At 45.0% G+C, this 17,252-nt stretch overlaps 1 protein-coding gene and 1 long non-coding RNA gene across 2 annotated transcripts in view; one reads left to right on the forward strand and one right to left on the reverse strand.

The window, feature by feature from the left end:
- Nucleotides 1-2,967, reverse strand: part of LOC308106750 — a 25,101-nt gene extending 22,134 nt beyond the window's left edge. The window contains exons 1-2 of the long non-coding RNA XR_013935171.1: nucleotides 2,573-2,967; nucleotides 2,358-2,437 (exon numbers count right to left, since the gene is read on the reverse strand). This is a non-coding gene — a long non-coding RNA (uncharacterized lncRNA). The remainder of the gene's footprint in view (nucleotides 1-2,357; nucleotides 2,438-2,572) is intronic.
- A 334-nt stretch (nucleotides 2,968-3,301) lies between these two features.
- The window catches only part of tshz3b (teashirt zinc finger homeobox 3b), a 44,486-nt gene continuing 30,535 nt past the window's right edge, over nucleotides 3,302-17,252 (forward strand). Inside the window, exons 1-2 of the mRNA XM_080458660.1 lie at nucleotides 3,302-3,442; nucleotides 3,925-4,398. Of these exons, the coding sequence (XP_080314786.1) occupies nucleotides 4,359-4,398 (40 nt within the window). The 5' untranslated portion in view covers nucleotides 3,302-3,442; nucleotides 3,925-4,358. The remainder of the gene's footprint in view (nucleotides 3,443-3,924; nucleotides 4,399-17,252) is intronic.

Genomic DNA, 17,252 nt, shown 5'->3' on the forward strand with positions numbered 1-17,252 from the left:
AATAAGTGTTAATATCAGAGAGAGACAGCAGGGACACGTAGTGAGCTTAAATTCATAGGCCTTAAGTATTTATTTTCCTTTGTGGGAAAAAAAAATCAGTGAATTCATGTTTCTGTATATAGTCTAATATATATTTTTTAAAGTAGGCCTTGTAAAAACATGTCTTATTTGCATTAGATTTGTAATAATAAAACAAGAAAACGGATTGCGTAAAAACAGGTTTGCGTCAACGTAGAAGTTGTGTTCCATAATGGTAAAAAGAGAAATGAAACACTGTTAGTGAACACAATAATATGGATGTGAACTGATTCAGAATTACACTGCGAGCCAAATGACAAACTTTCTTTTTGCCTGATCCATTGTGTGAGCTTCTTTTCTGTTTTTTCTTTGCGATCAAATGACGCACACGTTTTCCTGATGTTCTTCATCAATTTAATCTTCTAACACAGCTGCGTTTCCTTAGTCCACTGCGGAGGTTTGAAAAGTTTTTACCTGGCTTTATTTTATTTGTAGATAAACTGAGAATTCTCTCTCTCTCTCATCTCTCTCTCTCCTCTCTCTCTCTCTCTCTCTCTCTCTCTCCTCTCTCTCTCTCTCTCTCTCTCTCTCTCTCTCTCACTCTCACTCACTCACACACACACACCAGTTGCAGGACAATTAAAAAGCTGAAAAAAACTTATTAAAATGTTTTTATTTCCTTAAAATGCAAACTAGAAGCGCGCACAACTCACAATGTGTGTTCACAGTGAATTTAGTTTATAAAAGGACAATATCCGCCACATTCAGATCTCTGACAAATAAACAATTCAGGGTGAAGTTATTATACGCGTAAACGTCGACTTTTCACGAGGTGCTTTGCACGTGCGCGGGTTTTAACAGTTTCAACTCTCACCTCAGTGGACGACGAGTCCAAAAGCTCCGATCACCGCACTTAACGCGCAACGCCAAGTACAAATTATCACGCAAAAATGTGGTCGTGTAACATGACTCGTGTTGTGCCTGCTCACTGCAAACAAATAATCCCATCAAATAGAAATTTAATAAAGTTGACCGAATGGCACGTTTACATTCACCTGGGAACTATAATAGAAAAGATTATTTTGACACTGCACTTTGTGTTGAATTTGCTCCCAGGCACGCGCACACACACACACACACACTCACACACACACACACACTCACACACACACACACACACACACACACACACACACACACACACACACACACACACACACACACACACACACACACACACACACACACACACACACACCTAGTTATGTCTCTGTTGTGCATGCACTTTGGTCAGAACACTTTTCACTCACATTAAATTATCCAATGGTTTCCAAAATCGGCACACACACACAAAAGTAATGTTTACAAAAAAAATATAAATTTACAGTGTGCCGGTGAAATTTTTTAAAAGCTATTTAAATCAACATTTAATAAGTTTTATTTAGCTCTAAAACAAGTTCTAAAGCGACTTGGATCATATTTAATTAACAGATGTGTGTTTCTTATACACCTGCCGAAGCACGTGAACACCTGCACAAGTAACTATTGAGGCATATGCGCATATCTTTAAGTTTTGTGCATTTAAAGAACGCAGCAGAAGATCCTGAGATAAACTGTAAAAACCGTCTCGGCGTGTTAAAGGTGAGCAGCCTGACACACCTGTTCTCTCACATCCCGCGCGCTGTTTGCACCGCGAACAGCGTAAACACTCACACGGCGAAATAACGCCGCTTATTTCATCCTATTGTCTTTTACCGAGGTGTCAGTCAGATGAAGAGCAGGGAGAGAGAGAGAGAGAGCTCTCAGAGCGCGTGCGTGCCAGCTGCGTGCGTGTCAGGTTTGGAGTGTACACGCGACGGGGTTGGGAGGGGTGTGTGTGTGTGTGTGTGTGTGTGTGTGTGTGTGTGTGTGTGTGTGTGTGTGTGTGTGTGTGTGTGTGTGTGTGTGTGTGTGACACTGATGGATGCGCCAATGGAAAGACGGACAGATGCTTGGGCGGATCTAACGGCGCGCAGTGGTGGAGCGGCGCACACAGTCGCGGCGAGATTAGGGCGAAAACATCCTCGATCTGCGGGAGAGTCACCGACCACCGAGCCCGCTGAACGGAGGAACGGAACAGGACGGACTGCAGCCGGTTTACCACCGAGCAGCGACGCGGACAGAGAGAGAGAGAGAGAGAGAGAGATCTGATTCCCTTTGCGGATCGGAGCGAGAGAAAGCCGTTTCTCTGGGTTTATTGACGAGACGCAGCAACGGTACATCTGGCTCAGAGGAAGACAGAAGGAGAGAGAGAGAGTGAGAGAGAGAGAGAAAGAGAGAGAGAGCCTTTGGCAACTCACCCTTGTTACCTTCCCTTGTTCTTCAATTCCCTCTACGAGAAGCTCTTATCCATTGTTTTCATCGCCGTGAAGCCACGCGTCTGAGGATTGAAAAAAAAGAAAAAGAAAAACACAATAATTTTCATTCACTTGAAAACTTTTTATTCCTCAATGTGAAGTGAAGACAAGGCGCAGAAAACATCTGATGAACTTGTAAAGGAAGATCAAGCGCTTACCTGTAGGAAGAAAGAAAATCCATCCAGTAGTAATAACTATAGCCTAATAATAATAATAATAAAAAAAAAAAAAGACGGGAGGATTTTATTTTTGCGCCTCACCGGTCAACTTAAGGCGAAGGAAGGAGCGAGCGGAGCGCAGCGCTTTGAGGGGGAGACACGTCTGATTCGCTGCGTGGCTGATTTAAATAGCTCCTATCAGGTCACGTAAAGGAGAAAAAAGAGGGGGAGAAAAGTACCATCAGCGGCCAAGAAAGTGTTTGGCAGTCGGCGCCAGAGCTCGGCTGATCCGTGCGCTCCAGCCAGGCAGGCAGGCAGGCAGGCAGCCTGCATGGGAGCAGCTTCCTCCTCCTCCTCCTCCTCCACCTCCTCCTCCTCATGTACATTATTACAACAAGGGAGACCCAATCAAGCACGTATCTCATCGATTCGCGCACACGCACGTCGCGCGCGCAGCCACGCTCACGCGCGCACACGCACAGCCACGGACTGAGAGAGTGACTTTGCCCCATCCAGCGGATTTTTTTTTTTTTTTCAAACACGCCGCGCTACGGGACGAAACCAGGGAGCCGCGCCAGCCAGGCAGCGAAAAGGGCAGCGACCAGTCCCGACCGTCACCTCCTTCCTCCTCCTCTTCTTCCTCCTCCTCTTTTCCCCTGCGCTGAGAATTAACAAACTGAAAGAAAAAAAAGCCGCATGTGGCTTTTTTTTTTTTTTTTTTTTTTTTTTGGAGGGGGGGACCACGACGGGGCTTGCCAGAGGCAAATGGATTTTTATGAGATGTTTCAGCTGCTCTTGGCTTTGAATCGTGCGTGATTACCGGGGAACGGCGGAAAAAATCCCTCATGGATCCGAGGAGCAGCCCGTGAAGTAAGTGCGCGTTTGAGCTCGCATCCCACATCGTGCGTGCGCCTCTCTGTGTGCGTTTTTTTTTGGGGGGGGGGGGGGGTGGTGATTGATACTGTATGTGTGTTTTTGTGCCATGTGTCGGCGCGCCTCTCTCCATCCGTAACCAGTCCGATATTACGCACAATTTGACTACAAGAAAAGGGTCTCGGTTGGAAATAAACGGGGCTGGAATGAGACAGTGAGTGTCAGGAAAGAGAGTGAGAGGTGTTCTAAAGACAGCATAGAGTGGTGGAGAAAGGGATGGAGGGAGTGACAGAGAGAGGAAGAGAGAGAGAGATGGGGAGCTACGTGACGCCTATCAGCGGCGGAGAGGTTGAACCGTAGAGGAGGCGCAGGGCTTCAGTTGTGTCAGCCCTTGATGTGTGTATGTGTGTGAACGTGTGCGTGTCCCCTTGTTTGCGGACTTTTTGACTGACGCAGTCATTTGGTTTTATCCCCTCAAGCTCGCCTGTTGCAGCCTCCGACACCAAGTAGAGGATCACACGAAGATACAAAGCGATTTTTTTTTCCAATTGACCCCCCTCCTGTGTTTTTCTACGGCGGAGACCCCACCACCACCACCACCAGCTTCACCATCCGAGAGGAGATCCGTCAAGCAGCGGACAGAGAGACCTACCAACCGGGGGAGACACACCGGTTCTCTCTGCTCCTTCATACACCTCCTGATTTCTTTCTTTCTTTCTTTCTCTTTTTTTTTTCATTTTTCTTTTAAAAACAAAACTGCACGCCCCCCTCTCGTTTCCTCTCACACACACACCCACGATCTATGTGGGTGCCCTAGAGAGCGCACCCAAGGGGGGGTGGGAAAGTGTGTATCAGACGCTCGGCGGATCCCCCAGGCAGCCTCGGATCACCCTGCCGGGCGCACACAGCCGACATGCCGCGGAGGAAGCAGGAAGCGCCCCGGCGCGCCGCAGGTACTCGCTTACCTTTCATTTTTCTGTGCACACCTCTCTCTCTCTCACCCCTTCTCTCTCCCTTTCTCCCCCTCCTCTCTTCTTCTGATACTTTCCATTGATATTTAACTCACCCTCAGAGTAAGTAGTAACGTGGACTCTGGGTGATGCTTTCGGTGGTTCAGATGTCTCATTTCATGAACGCTGAATCGGAACTGCTGCACATTTATTATAAAATCATTTTTAGATTTGGAAAGTTCCTCTTTCCCCCCCTAAATGCTCATTTAATATTCAAAGGAAATTATTTTACTTGCCTGTTTTTGAAAAAAAAAAAAAAATTCCCCAATAATTTTGCTATAATTAGTTGAACTGACTTCCGAAAACATCAGTTCATAAAAAAAAACAAAAAAAAACCCGAAATATTTTTCTTTGTTTTTTAATAATTGCATCCCTCTGGAACTTCTGCTTCGATTAATGAAGATTAATGAAGACATCCGCATATGTCACTTCCTACTTTACTGAATTTTTATCTTTAATTTTCTAGTTTTAAAGATAATTTTTCATTCAGCTTTACTGATACTGAAACAATCTTTGCTGTTTGTAGATTTATATTGTTTCTCTTATCACAATAAGATCCAGTGTGACTTGGTTATTTCAGCGCCCATGCTCCTGCATACGAGAGGTCAGAGCTCAGCCAACCATGCAGAAAACACACCAAAAACTCTTTTCTCGCCTCAGATAACTCTTTTGGAAGAGTCTGGCAATTCTTTTCCATCCTTTCTGGCGCCTCCTCCTCTGAGGTGCAGCTATTGACGGTCTAATTAGTGATCTATACCGGAGAGGTCTGCTGGAGCCCCCGGGGGTCAGCTGACTGTCACCCACGCCTTTGATGCTGGCTGATTTCTTGTTGGATGGGAAGTCGGATTAAAACGTCCTGATAAATAGCAGGAAATCGACTGTTTTGTCCGTCATCTTTTTGCTTTCGGTGTTAGTTTGGTGGCTTGCGGGCTGATGCCACGACTCCAGTACATTTTCTTGAGAAATCATTGATATAGTTCGACACAAACCTCCAATTTTCAGTGACCTTTTTATGTTTTGCGGTGGAGATTTTAGTTTTGGTGCCTTCCATGCCTCCATCTGTTTTCCTTTTCACCTCCTTCCGGGACGTTTGTAGCGGTGTAAAGATTATTCCACCGCCCGGTGAGGGCGTGTATACTGGAAGAGAGCTTTAATGGACAATTGCCATCTTTGATTTGACACCTGATTGATCACCCGTCATCCGGCCGAGCCTTTGATCTTTTCATTCCCAATATGTGTCAATAAATCACTCCCCTCCACCTCCACTGGATGCCTTCTGTCCTTCCCTCCCTCCTCCTCATTCCTCCCTCTCTCCAGAAGCAAAGCTGAAGTCTCGCCCAACCTGGGAACTTCATGTCATTTCATTATGCTTTTTGTGTCTGCTTTATTTCCTCCTCCTCGCACTCGATTTCAAAGCACATGCTTGTCTTTATTTAATCGCAGCATGTGGCAATCTGACTCATTTCCACTCGTGAAGTAGTACCAATTTTTCCATGACCTTTAACATTTTATTTTGGGAAACATCTGAAGGATTTCAGAGGTTTACAGGGCAAAACACACAAGCTTGAAGACAGTCGTGTTTATAGACACACACACACACACACACACACACACACACACACACACACACACACACACACACACACACACACACACACACACACACACACACACGGAGCTACATTAAAACATGTAACTATTAGCCTCATGTCGAGGCTGGAGACTTGTTTGCGCCATCAGAAGCTGCCGTCACAGAGACTTTGTTTCATATTTGATTTAATTGTCTGCCCTCTGACAGCCACATTCATCAATGGCCCTAATGGTCAATCAGAGGCTGGCACAGAGAGAGAGAGAGAGAGAGAGAGAGAGAGAGAGAGAGAGAGGAAGAAAAGACAGAGAGAGACAGTCTTATGTATTCTCAGCTCAGAGCCTTTGCTTGATCAAAATGTTTTAGCCCTAATGGACACAACGGGTGGGGGCAGAGGAGAGGGTGGATGGACGGATGGATGGATGGATGGATGGATGGATGGATGGATGGATGGATGGGTGGATGCACAGTGGAATGACTGAAAGCCTTTTTTATTCAGCTAGAGTGAGGGAGGGGGGTCCCGGAGTGAGAGTGGGAGAGAAAATGAGGCATTTCTTTTCTCTGACGAGCGGACGAGAACAAACACAAGCAGAGGCGAGGGAGGAGTTTCACTCGCAACTGGCTGCAACATCCTATTTCTTCTTATTTTTGTTTGGTTTTTACGCATCTTTCCTCCTCCCTGCCTCCCCCACCTCCTTCTTCTCCTCTTCCTCCTCCTCCCCTCTGCTCTCCCCTCCAGCTGCAAGTTGTAAGGTTTTTTTCTGGAGAACTGCATGGCACACATGAGGAGTGATGACAAATTGATTGCGCTGCTGTACTGATGGCAGGAGTTATGGGAGGATGGCAAATGATAGGTCTTGATTAGGAATTTGGGAAAGGGGGGTGGGGGGGTGGGGGTAGAATCAAGGAGGAACGGAAGGCGGAGTGCCCCAAAGTTTTTTCTTTCTTTCTTCCTCCACAACAAAAGTCTGCTACTTTGCCTTTGTGTGACACAGAACCCAGGAAACAAAGCGTTGGAAGGGTTTGCAGATATCTGCATGGTTCGAATGATTCAAACTCTTCTGGTGTTGTCTAAGAAAAGTTTGGTCTTAATTCAGACCTTCTTTACAAGTCTACACAAATAGACCATTGGAAATCAGTTTTCTCGAACACACTTTCAACCTTACAAGCTTCAGCTGGACTACGTTGGAAAACAAGTCCGGCATGCATGTTCCCCCCCAAAAATGAACGTATGTCCTCGTTTCCTCGCTCCTCCTCCTCCACCTCCATCACCACCACCAGCTTCCCGCCCCTGTGACACCACGCACTCAGCCATCTAAGAAAGAGGAGTTGTTTTGCCAGCTTCATTAGCGTTCTGCTAATTAGCTGAGCGTCTGATGGATCCCTGACAGGCCTAATGATTGGAGATGACAAGCTCCACACGCTGTCACGCTCGCCAATTAGGTCGGTGGCGCGTTTGGATGTAATCAACGTGTTCTTACAACAATCCTCGTTTGCCCTTGACTAAACCTCCCCCCCCTTCCCCACTCTCACAGGTGAGGGGTTCCAAAACGAACATGAGGCCAGCGCGCCGTTAACCTGCCTCCATCTTGACCACATTTGTTGAGGCTCTGACCTTCTGTGTTTGCATGTGTGGAAGTCGATCACATGTATACGTGCGTTTCCCAGAAAGGGCTATTTATTTTTTTTAAGGGAAAGACAAAGCTCAAGCAAGTGCCGGGGCTTTTGTCCGCGGGCTTCAAAGCCGTTTCCAGACCAAACAGATCATTGTTATCGGGGAGGAAGCTCGAGCATCAAACACCCAGAGTATTTTTGTAGCTGCGTGTTCTAAATTCTGCTGGACTTAAACCCTAACACGTGGAATGTGTGGCGCGGCGTATACGCAGCATGTATGCGGGATGCGTGTCGTTCCGCCACCGGCAGATGGATGGCGTTGACAGTGGTCATTATTAGCTACTCAATGACACTTTACCAGAGAGCGGGGATTTTTCACCTGACGTTGATTTTTCCGAAACACCTATCATCAGCATGGCGTCCAAAAGGGCTAAGCATGATTTATGTAAATATTAACATGGAGACAGATCTGCTTCTGTCCAACGGGAGATAGATGGCAGCCGAGAAGGAAAAGCAGCTGATTTCTGTGATTTCTCTGCCTGTGTGTGTATGTGTGTGTGTGTGTGTGTGTGTGTGAGGGAGAGTGTGTGTGATTGATTGTAGATGAGAGCGGGAGATTAATCATGCTTGATGTGTGTTAACGTTGCACTCACGGTGGATCTAAGTCGAGATGCAGTGGCCCATTTAAATATACTCACTCATACACACACGCACGCGGGATCACAGCAGGCATCGGGTATGACTAACGCAAACACACACACGGATTCCACAGTGAAACACACTTATTGGGAGCACGGCAATAAAAGTGACCTTGTTTTACTGCTGATATATATGATAAATGATAAATAATTGTTAAACATAATTTCTGGGGGGAGGACATACTATAACTTCCCCTTCGATAAATCCAGTTATCTCTTCTTCGAGTGTGTGGTGGGTTCAGGATTGGTGGAAATGTCTTCTATTGGTATTTTCTGATGAATTAGGCCAACTGATGTTATTTTAATCATTAATTAGGATTAAAAAATTTACTTTTCACACAGAAGTTTTCTTGTATCAGCTTTTAATCTCTGATGTGAAATGACATGATTATTTTCTGAGTAAAAGCATCATCATTTCCCCACGTGTCACTAATGTTTCTTGTAATCCATACTCATAGCTGTGTGTATGTGTAACTTCAAAACATACGGCCTTCCTCCAGGGCCATGCGTTCACTCACCACCTTTGAGTTTTCCCTGTGTTTTTCTTTGCTCCAAGACTTCAGAATCATGTCGGTTGGAAACGTTTAAGAGCTCCTTTATACAGCTCTTCCTCATCCTTGAAATCAAAGTGGCATTCTCAAAACTTCAATGAAGCAGATGATTAATCAACCTTTTGTTGAAGCTTGAGCGTTTCTGAAACTTATCTGGGCTTGAATGATTTTGTGTGTTTGGCTTTCAAGACCTTTGACTCCAGTTTTCCGTCTTCAAGCTGAAGAAATGTTGCGCTGACTTTCCAGAAGAGTCTATTGGTTTTAATGTCAGAATCTTGATGGGTTGGTCTGATTGTTCTATCTGGTTGAGATCGTCCCAAAGGGTCTGCAGTGATAAGCAAAGGATGTTTTTAAGTTATCTATTCGTCAAAAACTTCAACGTTTCTTATATTCAACTGTGAAAAAGGATTAAAAATTAAATAGATCAAAGTAAAAGCTGCGGTGAATTGACTTTTTAGAGTTTGTCCCATGCAATACTTAATAGAAGGAATTTTAACAAGCAGAAAAAAGTTGGTAACTTCACTGGTTGATCTGGTTCAGTTAAATGAGTTTTACGTGGGGTGAAACAGATTACGTCGGCCTCTGCAGCGACTCTGATGACTGTAACATCTGAAGTCCTCCCTCAGCGAGCTCGGTCTCAGACTTAAGCACGTCTAATGAAACCTTCTGCATGTATGCTAAGCTAAAGAAGCCCCTCTCTGGATGTGTGTGCGTCCCAGTCGGCCTCGGCACGCCGCGCTCAGCCCCGCTCCCTGCAGCACTTTGTGCAGAGTGAGTCTTTCCCAGGCAGCTAACTGACATTGTGATTTGTTATGGCCTTCCTCTGCTTTTCTCAGTGCTCCTGCCCGACTACGCCACAATGAACCCGGAGACGGAGGAACAGAGACAGAGAGAGAGAGAGAGAGAGAGAGGATATAAAGTGGAAGAACTCTAGCATAGTTAAATATTCTATCATCGGCAAAGACAGAAAGGGAATGAGATTGTAAAAAAGATTATGTGCACGAGAGAGAGAGAGAAAACGCAGGAATGAATGAAGAAGCAAGCAAGTAGACAAACGACAATCATAGAGAGGGAGGGAGGAAGAGGAGCCGGAGCCCCCTCATATTCTTCCCCCTCTCTCCCTCTCTCTCTCCCCTTCCTCCTCCATTCCTTGAGGATAAGTGGCTGATGGTTTATAAACAGTGTTTCTTTTCCTCCCTCTCTCCGAATCTTCCGTCATGGCTCCCATTAGGTTGACAGCTGTCAATTAGAGCTCCCTTGGTCTGGCGCGCTGCACTTTATTGCAGGCAGTTGATGCTGTCATTTTGCTCCCAGTTTCGCCTTGAGCGTTATCACGAGCGCTCAAACAGTCAATAGCTGATGCATCAGCAGTTATTTCTTAAATTGGCTCACAAGGCTGCATCCTTCCCCTCCTCCTCCACCACTCCCACCCCCACACCCACCCCAATTCTTCACCCCCCCTCTCCTCCTCTCTCTTCTGCCTATTTCCCCCTGGCCCTTCTCCTCCTCCTCCTCCTCTTCCCCAAAGAATAATATTTTGTGAGGAGCGAGAGCTGAACAACGAGTGTAAACTTATTCCTTTTTGTGGCTGCAAAGCGGCAAATAAATATGAAACGCAACAAACTTTTTCATCTTTTTAGAAAAAAAACTGATTATCTCATATTTAGTCTGATGAATTAATTCCCAAGTATCCAATTGGAAACAGGAGAGGTGAAGGAAGAAAGGTGGATTTATTAAAATGACTACCTTTGTGTTTCTCTAGGGCGCGTTAAACACGTTCCTCTTAACAATGATCTCATAAATTCACAAACATAACTATAAAGTGAGTATTCTTCCAACAGTTTAAGTGAAGGAGGGAGACTGAAAGTAATGCGGCCTGTTAAGTCAGTTGGTGTGCAGTGAGGAATATTCATCCAAACAATATCAGGACTTCAATGAAATAATACAAATATCTGGAAAAATCTAGGAGATAAAAAACCTTGATCTTCTGTTTCAATTGTATTAATTAACAGACGATGTTCAAGATTCTCTCGCATGCTTTAGTACCAAGTATAGTATAGTATAGAGTCCAAACCTGCTGATACGTACTGCTAATTTTAGATGGAATGATAACAAAAGAGATACTAAAACCTTGTGAAACACCATCTCGTACTACCGTAGAACGCTAACGTGTGTCACCTTGTGTTCTCGAGTAGCATTGCCGATGCTTCTAGAACTGCTTGACGAGGTACTATAGTGACCATCATCTGGGTGGGCTTCGGGTAGCCAGTGAGCCTGCTATTTATGTTTTATATCTAACTTCTAGTCAGAATAAAAAGTAAGTAAATAAAGTTTATCTATAAAGCGCTTTTCACAGATAAAAATCACAAAGTGCTGTACATAAAATGGGTGCAATTAAAACAGACCATAAGAATTTCATAAAATACAGTAAAAGTGAGAAATATATTTAGCCAAACGCTTTCTTAAATAAAAACGTCTTCAAGTGCTTTTAAAAAGCCGCCCTAACTGTAGCTAGCTGTTTGGAGTGTTAACTTCTCTTGAAATCCACAATATTATCTTGGTTGTCTAAAGTAGTATTATAAGACTCGGCATCTTGTTGGCTAGTTTGATAACTTCCCGAGGACAGACAACATTATGGAGACCTGGTACGTCATAATAATTCCTGTTGAGTTTTCAGATTTCTCTAACATTGAGGACAGATAATGGAGTAAGTCATTAAACATTTTCTGGTCGAAATATTAATATTAAAGTGCTGGGTATGGTTGGGTCATTGGTTCTATACGCAACATCATCCGGTCAAAACCAACATATTGTTTTAAGTAAAAATGCTTTAAAGAAAAAAGAATAGACAGATTACAGGATCTTTAACCACCTCACACGTCTATTCCTGAACCTTATTTCTGACGTAACCCAACCGTGTTTGTAACTTTAACCATAAAAACCACATCTTGACCCTCTAAATCCATGTGAAACGTTTCGGGGGCCACAGGTAGCGCCGACCCCACCAGTGCTGCGTGTTTCTGGTTTCTGGGCCCCATAAAGAGAGAGCTGGAAGACCACACACACACACACACACACCCACACACACACACACACACACACACACACACACACACACACACACACACACACACACACACACACACACACACACACACACACACACACACACACACACACTTCCTGTGCTGACATCAGGCAGATGTTTGTGAATTTACTGCCGCAGTTCTCCAGCCGACCGGCCATCTTTTTTGTCCGTGAGTGTTTAACTGCCGAGGTCTCATGTTCTTTCCACAGAACTACAAGATATTCCTCTTCCCTCTTACAATAAAACAAGTTACATCACATTAATCAAAAAATTTGGTTACATTTGTTCAAATGTGGCCCGAAAACACGTATTGCAACATTTCAGTGTATTTTTTAGACTAACAATGCGTAATATTGTAAAAACATGCCTCATGTACTGTCTTATCTTTAATATGACTGTAAGCCTAAGGAGAATAAATTAAATATTACAATATTTGTTCCAAAAATATGGGAAAGAATAAGTTTTACATTTAAAGTTTGTGTTTTGTTTGTATATATAGAAATTCTGCATTGGTCAAACAACTCATACACAAAATCAGTTTTTGGGGCAATATGTCTATTTTTCCACATATAATCTACAATGGTGGTGTTAAACTATGCATGGTACAAACCTCTTAGAAGCATTGTTGCCATACTAAAACCTTTTTCTTTATTACACCAGAGCCTGGCAGAGACTCTCAGTCGGGAGCTTTTCTATCTGCTGGGTAATGTGGAAAAAGAAAAAGAAAATGATGTCAAGCGTGTATTTTATTAGCACCTCGTCTAATATAGAGAGGAATTGCTCGCAAGCACGATAGTTGTTGTGTCAGAGTAACTACAGTTACAATGCGTAATGTTATCGCGTAAAGTCTATTCTTTTGCATGAATTTTTAAAATAAATAATTTTTAAAATTTATACGGGTGAGAATATAAAACATGGCTGCAGAACATCAAGATGCCTGTTGAGTTCCCAGCAGACAAACTTATGTTTATGGTTATTTTTTTATTTATTTTTTAATAGCATATACAGTAGCACATTCAGGAGATAGAGACGGGTGTGTGTGTGTGAGTGCGTGTGTGTACGCGCTATTGTGCACGCGCTTCTTTTGAGTGTCATCTGGGCTTGGCTCCAGGTCTGGGTTTCTTCTTACCCTCAGTGGGGGTTGCCTTTATGTCTGCGATGTGTGTGTGCTTGTGTGTGTCTGCGTGTGTGTTTGTGCACAATCAGAACCTTTCGCTCTCGTTTTCCCATCGCGGCTTCGGCCAAACCAAGACGAGACTGGCAGCCATCAGTTGTGTGTGTGTGTGTGTGTGTGTGTGTGTGTGTGTGTGTGTGTGTGTGTGTGTGTGTGTGTGTGTGTGTGTGTGTGTGTGTGTGTGTGTGTGTGTGTGTGTGTGTGTGTGTGTGTAAGTAAAACGGTGGGCTGATGAAAGGCAGGGGAGTTGGAGAGGACCCGTCTGAGGCCCTGGTAATCAGGGCCAGCCCCGGCTGACATCCTTCTCAGGCTGACAAGCGCCTTCCTCCTCTCTCCACACACGCACACACACACACACACACACACACACACACACACACGGATGAATGGTCACCACTCCGTCACTGCCAAAAGGACAGACTGACATGCTGCCGTCTTCCTTCTTCTCCTTCTCCTCCTCCTCCTCCTCCTCCTCTTCCTCCTTCTTGTTTCTTGTTTCCGATCAGTTTCAGATGCTGGGAATTATTGTCACCCTCAGCATTGCTGCACTGCGCGTGTGTGTGTGTGTGCGTGCGCGTGTGCGTGCGTGCGTGCGTGCGTGCGCGTGTGTGTGTGTGTGTGTGTGTGTGTGTGTGTGTGTGTGTGTGTGTGTGTGTGTGTGTGTGTGTGATCTCAAGGTTTATGAGTCAGCCCGGAAAAACCTAGTTTGATATGGTCTGCTCTTACAAGGGTGTGGTAGGAAATGCTTGTGTAATCCAGCGTATTTACTTCTGCGTGTGTGTTTGTCTATTTTGCGCTCTCAAAGAGGGTTGAGAGCGAGGAGGCAGGTGAAAGAAAGAGAGAGAGAGAGAGAGAGAGAGAGAGCACCCATGCTGAAAAGAGAGTAAAGAGAGTGAGAGAGAAAGATGAGAGGAGTCGAGGAGAAGGCTGTTTTATTTTATACTGCGAGGGCCTGTTGCTAATTAATGTTTCTTGGTCGGTTTCTGTCGGAGCTGAGTAATGTTTTTGATCTTTATGCCTGATAACTGCATACCTAATGAGATTTCAAAGCTGGTGGAGATGGGAGTTGCTGCTCCCTGCAATTATTGACAGATGCCTTTTCTCCGCCACTGGCTGCCGCGCCATAAATCCTTCCTCAGTAATGAGCTTGAGAAGTGCCACCCTGCCAGTGAGCTAATGAAACCGAGCGAGGGGGGGCTCCAGCGCCCGCCCGCGTGCACGTGTGTGTGTGTGCGTGCGTGCGTGCAAAAAGAGTGCATCACACTCCGTTGACACATTTTCTTCCCTCTTTAAATGCACTCTGCAGATGTCAGCCACCTCGCCTGCTCGCGACAAAGAGGGAGAAAGATAGGAGGAAGAAACAAGAAGAAAGTGGGAGCCTCCCTCTGTTTCTGCGCTTTATGAGAAGTTTAAGGGGGAGGAGGAGTGTGTGTGTGTGTGTGTGTGTGTGTGTGTGTGTGTGTGTGTGTGTGTGTGTGTGTGTGTGTGTGTGTGTGTGTGTGTGTGTGTGTGTGTGTGTGTGTGTGTGTGTGTGTGTGTGTGTGTGTGTGTGTGTGTGCTCAGGTTACAGCCCCATGTTAAGGCTATTTGTCTAGCTTTGGCTGTTTTATTTGAAATACTAGTATCTCTGTTGCCAAACGGGACTGTGATTGATACCGCCTCTTCTCTCCTCCCCCTCTCCTCTTCCTCTCCCCGCCCGCTGTCGCCGTTCGCTCGCCACATCCAGCCTGTCGTATGCCACTCTCTCTCTCTCTCTCTCTCTCTCTCTCTCTCTCTCTCTCTCTCTCTCTCTCTCTCTCTCTCTCTCTCTCTCTCTCTCTCTCTCTCCATCTTGGTTCTGTGTTTTTCCTCAATGAACTCCAGGTTCTGTGTAGCTTAACACAACCAAACCAGAGGAATTAAGGAGGAATCATTCGCACTTTGGTACAGTGTCACCTGATTCGAGCACACGTTTCCAGAGGTTTCCAGAAACGGGGGAGGGGGGGACAAGAGGGGGGGGGGGGGGGGGGGGGGGCAGCAAGTAGAGGAGCGCCGTCTCACTGCCAAACAGTCGATTTCCCCCTCTCATCGTCCCGCGCCATACATCACAGACCCACCCTTCTCTCCTGACACAATGACGTGTGTCATTTATCAAACAAGGCCTTGCCAGGGCCTGTGTGTGTGTGTGTGTGTGTGTGTGTGTGTGTGTGTGTGTGTGTGTGTGTGTGTGTGTGTGTGTGTGTGTGTGTGTTTTGGTGTGCAGGGCAGTCTTCTGCCTGTGAAGTCCTGCAGGAGGGAGGGAATGAGGAAGGGGAGAGAGAAAAGGGTGATTACTGCTTGAATGAGCAAGCGAGTGTGTTGTGAAGTTGGGAGCGAGTCATGGAAGGAACTTCTTTTCTCTCCGAGGTTGATCAAAGACGGAACAAAGAGACGTGTGTGTGTTCATGTGTGTGTGTGTGATTTTGATACTGCAACTTTAGCAAGCCTTTTACACACAATTACTCACATTTTGCATCATGAATAAGTATAGATTGTCAGTCAAGCCTCCATTAATCTCCAATGTTTGTGTGTCAATGACAACCTGTGTACGTCTCTCTCTGTCCTGCTCGTGTGTCTTGGGGGTTTGCTTGCAGGCGTGTATCAGTCATGATGTCTTATCTAACACACACACACACACACACACACACACACACACACACACACACACACACACACACACACACACACACACACAAACCCAAAAACACACACAGAAACTCACAAGCTCTGGCGAGTTCGTCCCGTGGGTTTGGGTCGTGCAGTCTCTCTCTTTCCCCTGATTCAAAAGGAGGCCTTATGGAAGATGGATGCTCCTTAAAAAAAGAGCCCGTTGATGGATATGAATCTGGCCCCGCCATTCATCACTGCTATATTATTTAGACTGGATCTCTACAGAGCTGTAACCTGAGCTACAGCGGTGTGTGTGTGTGTGTGTGTGTGTGTGTGTGTGTGTGTGTGTGTGTGTGTGTGTGTGTGTGTGTGTGTGTGTGTGTGTGTGTGTGTGTGTGTGTGTGTGTGTGTGTGTGTGTGTGTGTGAGTGTGAGTGTGAGAGAGAGGACGTGGCAGGTGAAAGCCAAGGAGGTGGACAGTCAGGGTCTCAACAAAAGGGAGGGTGACCAGAATTAGAGAGAAATGAGGTGAAGGAGTGACGAAGTTCTGCTGTAAATGAAACATCCGTTCATAGCGAGTGACTGTCCCGAGAAGTCAAAACGTTCTTGCTTTACACAGACTGGATACAGACTAATCAGTCCTCTCAAAACAATACCAACTTGCCATCATGACCGTTTAAATCAGTTTTGAAAGGTGACGTGCTTCTGTGTTTCACAAAAATGTTCACCCAAACAAGAAAGAGCATTATCTGAAATGCAATAATAAAATAAATACATTTTTATCTTTAAATGATCATATAAAATGCATTTTTATTCAATATACTTAAGTCCCCATTTACACATCATGTTCAAGTGAAAACGCAAAAAAATCATTGCATTTCGGAGTCCGTTTACACGACATAGGCACTCGGAACCACTGAAAACGCAGCTTTTCGAAAATGCTAATCTATGTGGATTTAGGAAAATGCAACCTTTCTGAAAGGCTGCTACTGCTACTGCATTCCACAGGTATAGTAGTACATGCTCATCAGCTGGACAATAAGAACAAAGTTTCCTCCAGAGTGTCAGAACTCCCAGTCCATATTCTCCTGAGACTTGGTAGTTTTATTTTGACAGTCACTGTAATAACGATCCAACCTGGTCGTCTGTCCATTAGAATGTCTGTGTTCTCCCACTGTTAATGTTTAGAGCGGCTTGTTCTCTCAATGCACGCGCGTGTGGTTTCATCACAAGAAACATCAACACATGGCCTGGCTTGAAATCGTTTTCATCTTTTCTGCTGTTTCAATGTAAACAGACATTCTTTTTAAAACATTGCCGCCTAAACGTGAAACTTTACTGGAACAAAAACGGGGGTCTCAGTTTGCCATTCGACTTGTACTTTAAATCAGTTTCAGACATTCTAAATCAAATAAACAATCAGATACAATTTGTCTCTGTGGTGGAGAGGATGAAAT

The sequence above is a fragment of the Lipophrys pholis genome (assembly GCF_963383615.2).
Source record: "Lipophrys pholis genome assembly, chromosome: 2".
In the NCBI taxonomy this organism is placed as follows: Eukaryota; Metazoa; Chordata; class Actinopteri; order Blenniiformes; family Blenniidae; genus Lipophrys; species Lipophrys pholis.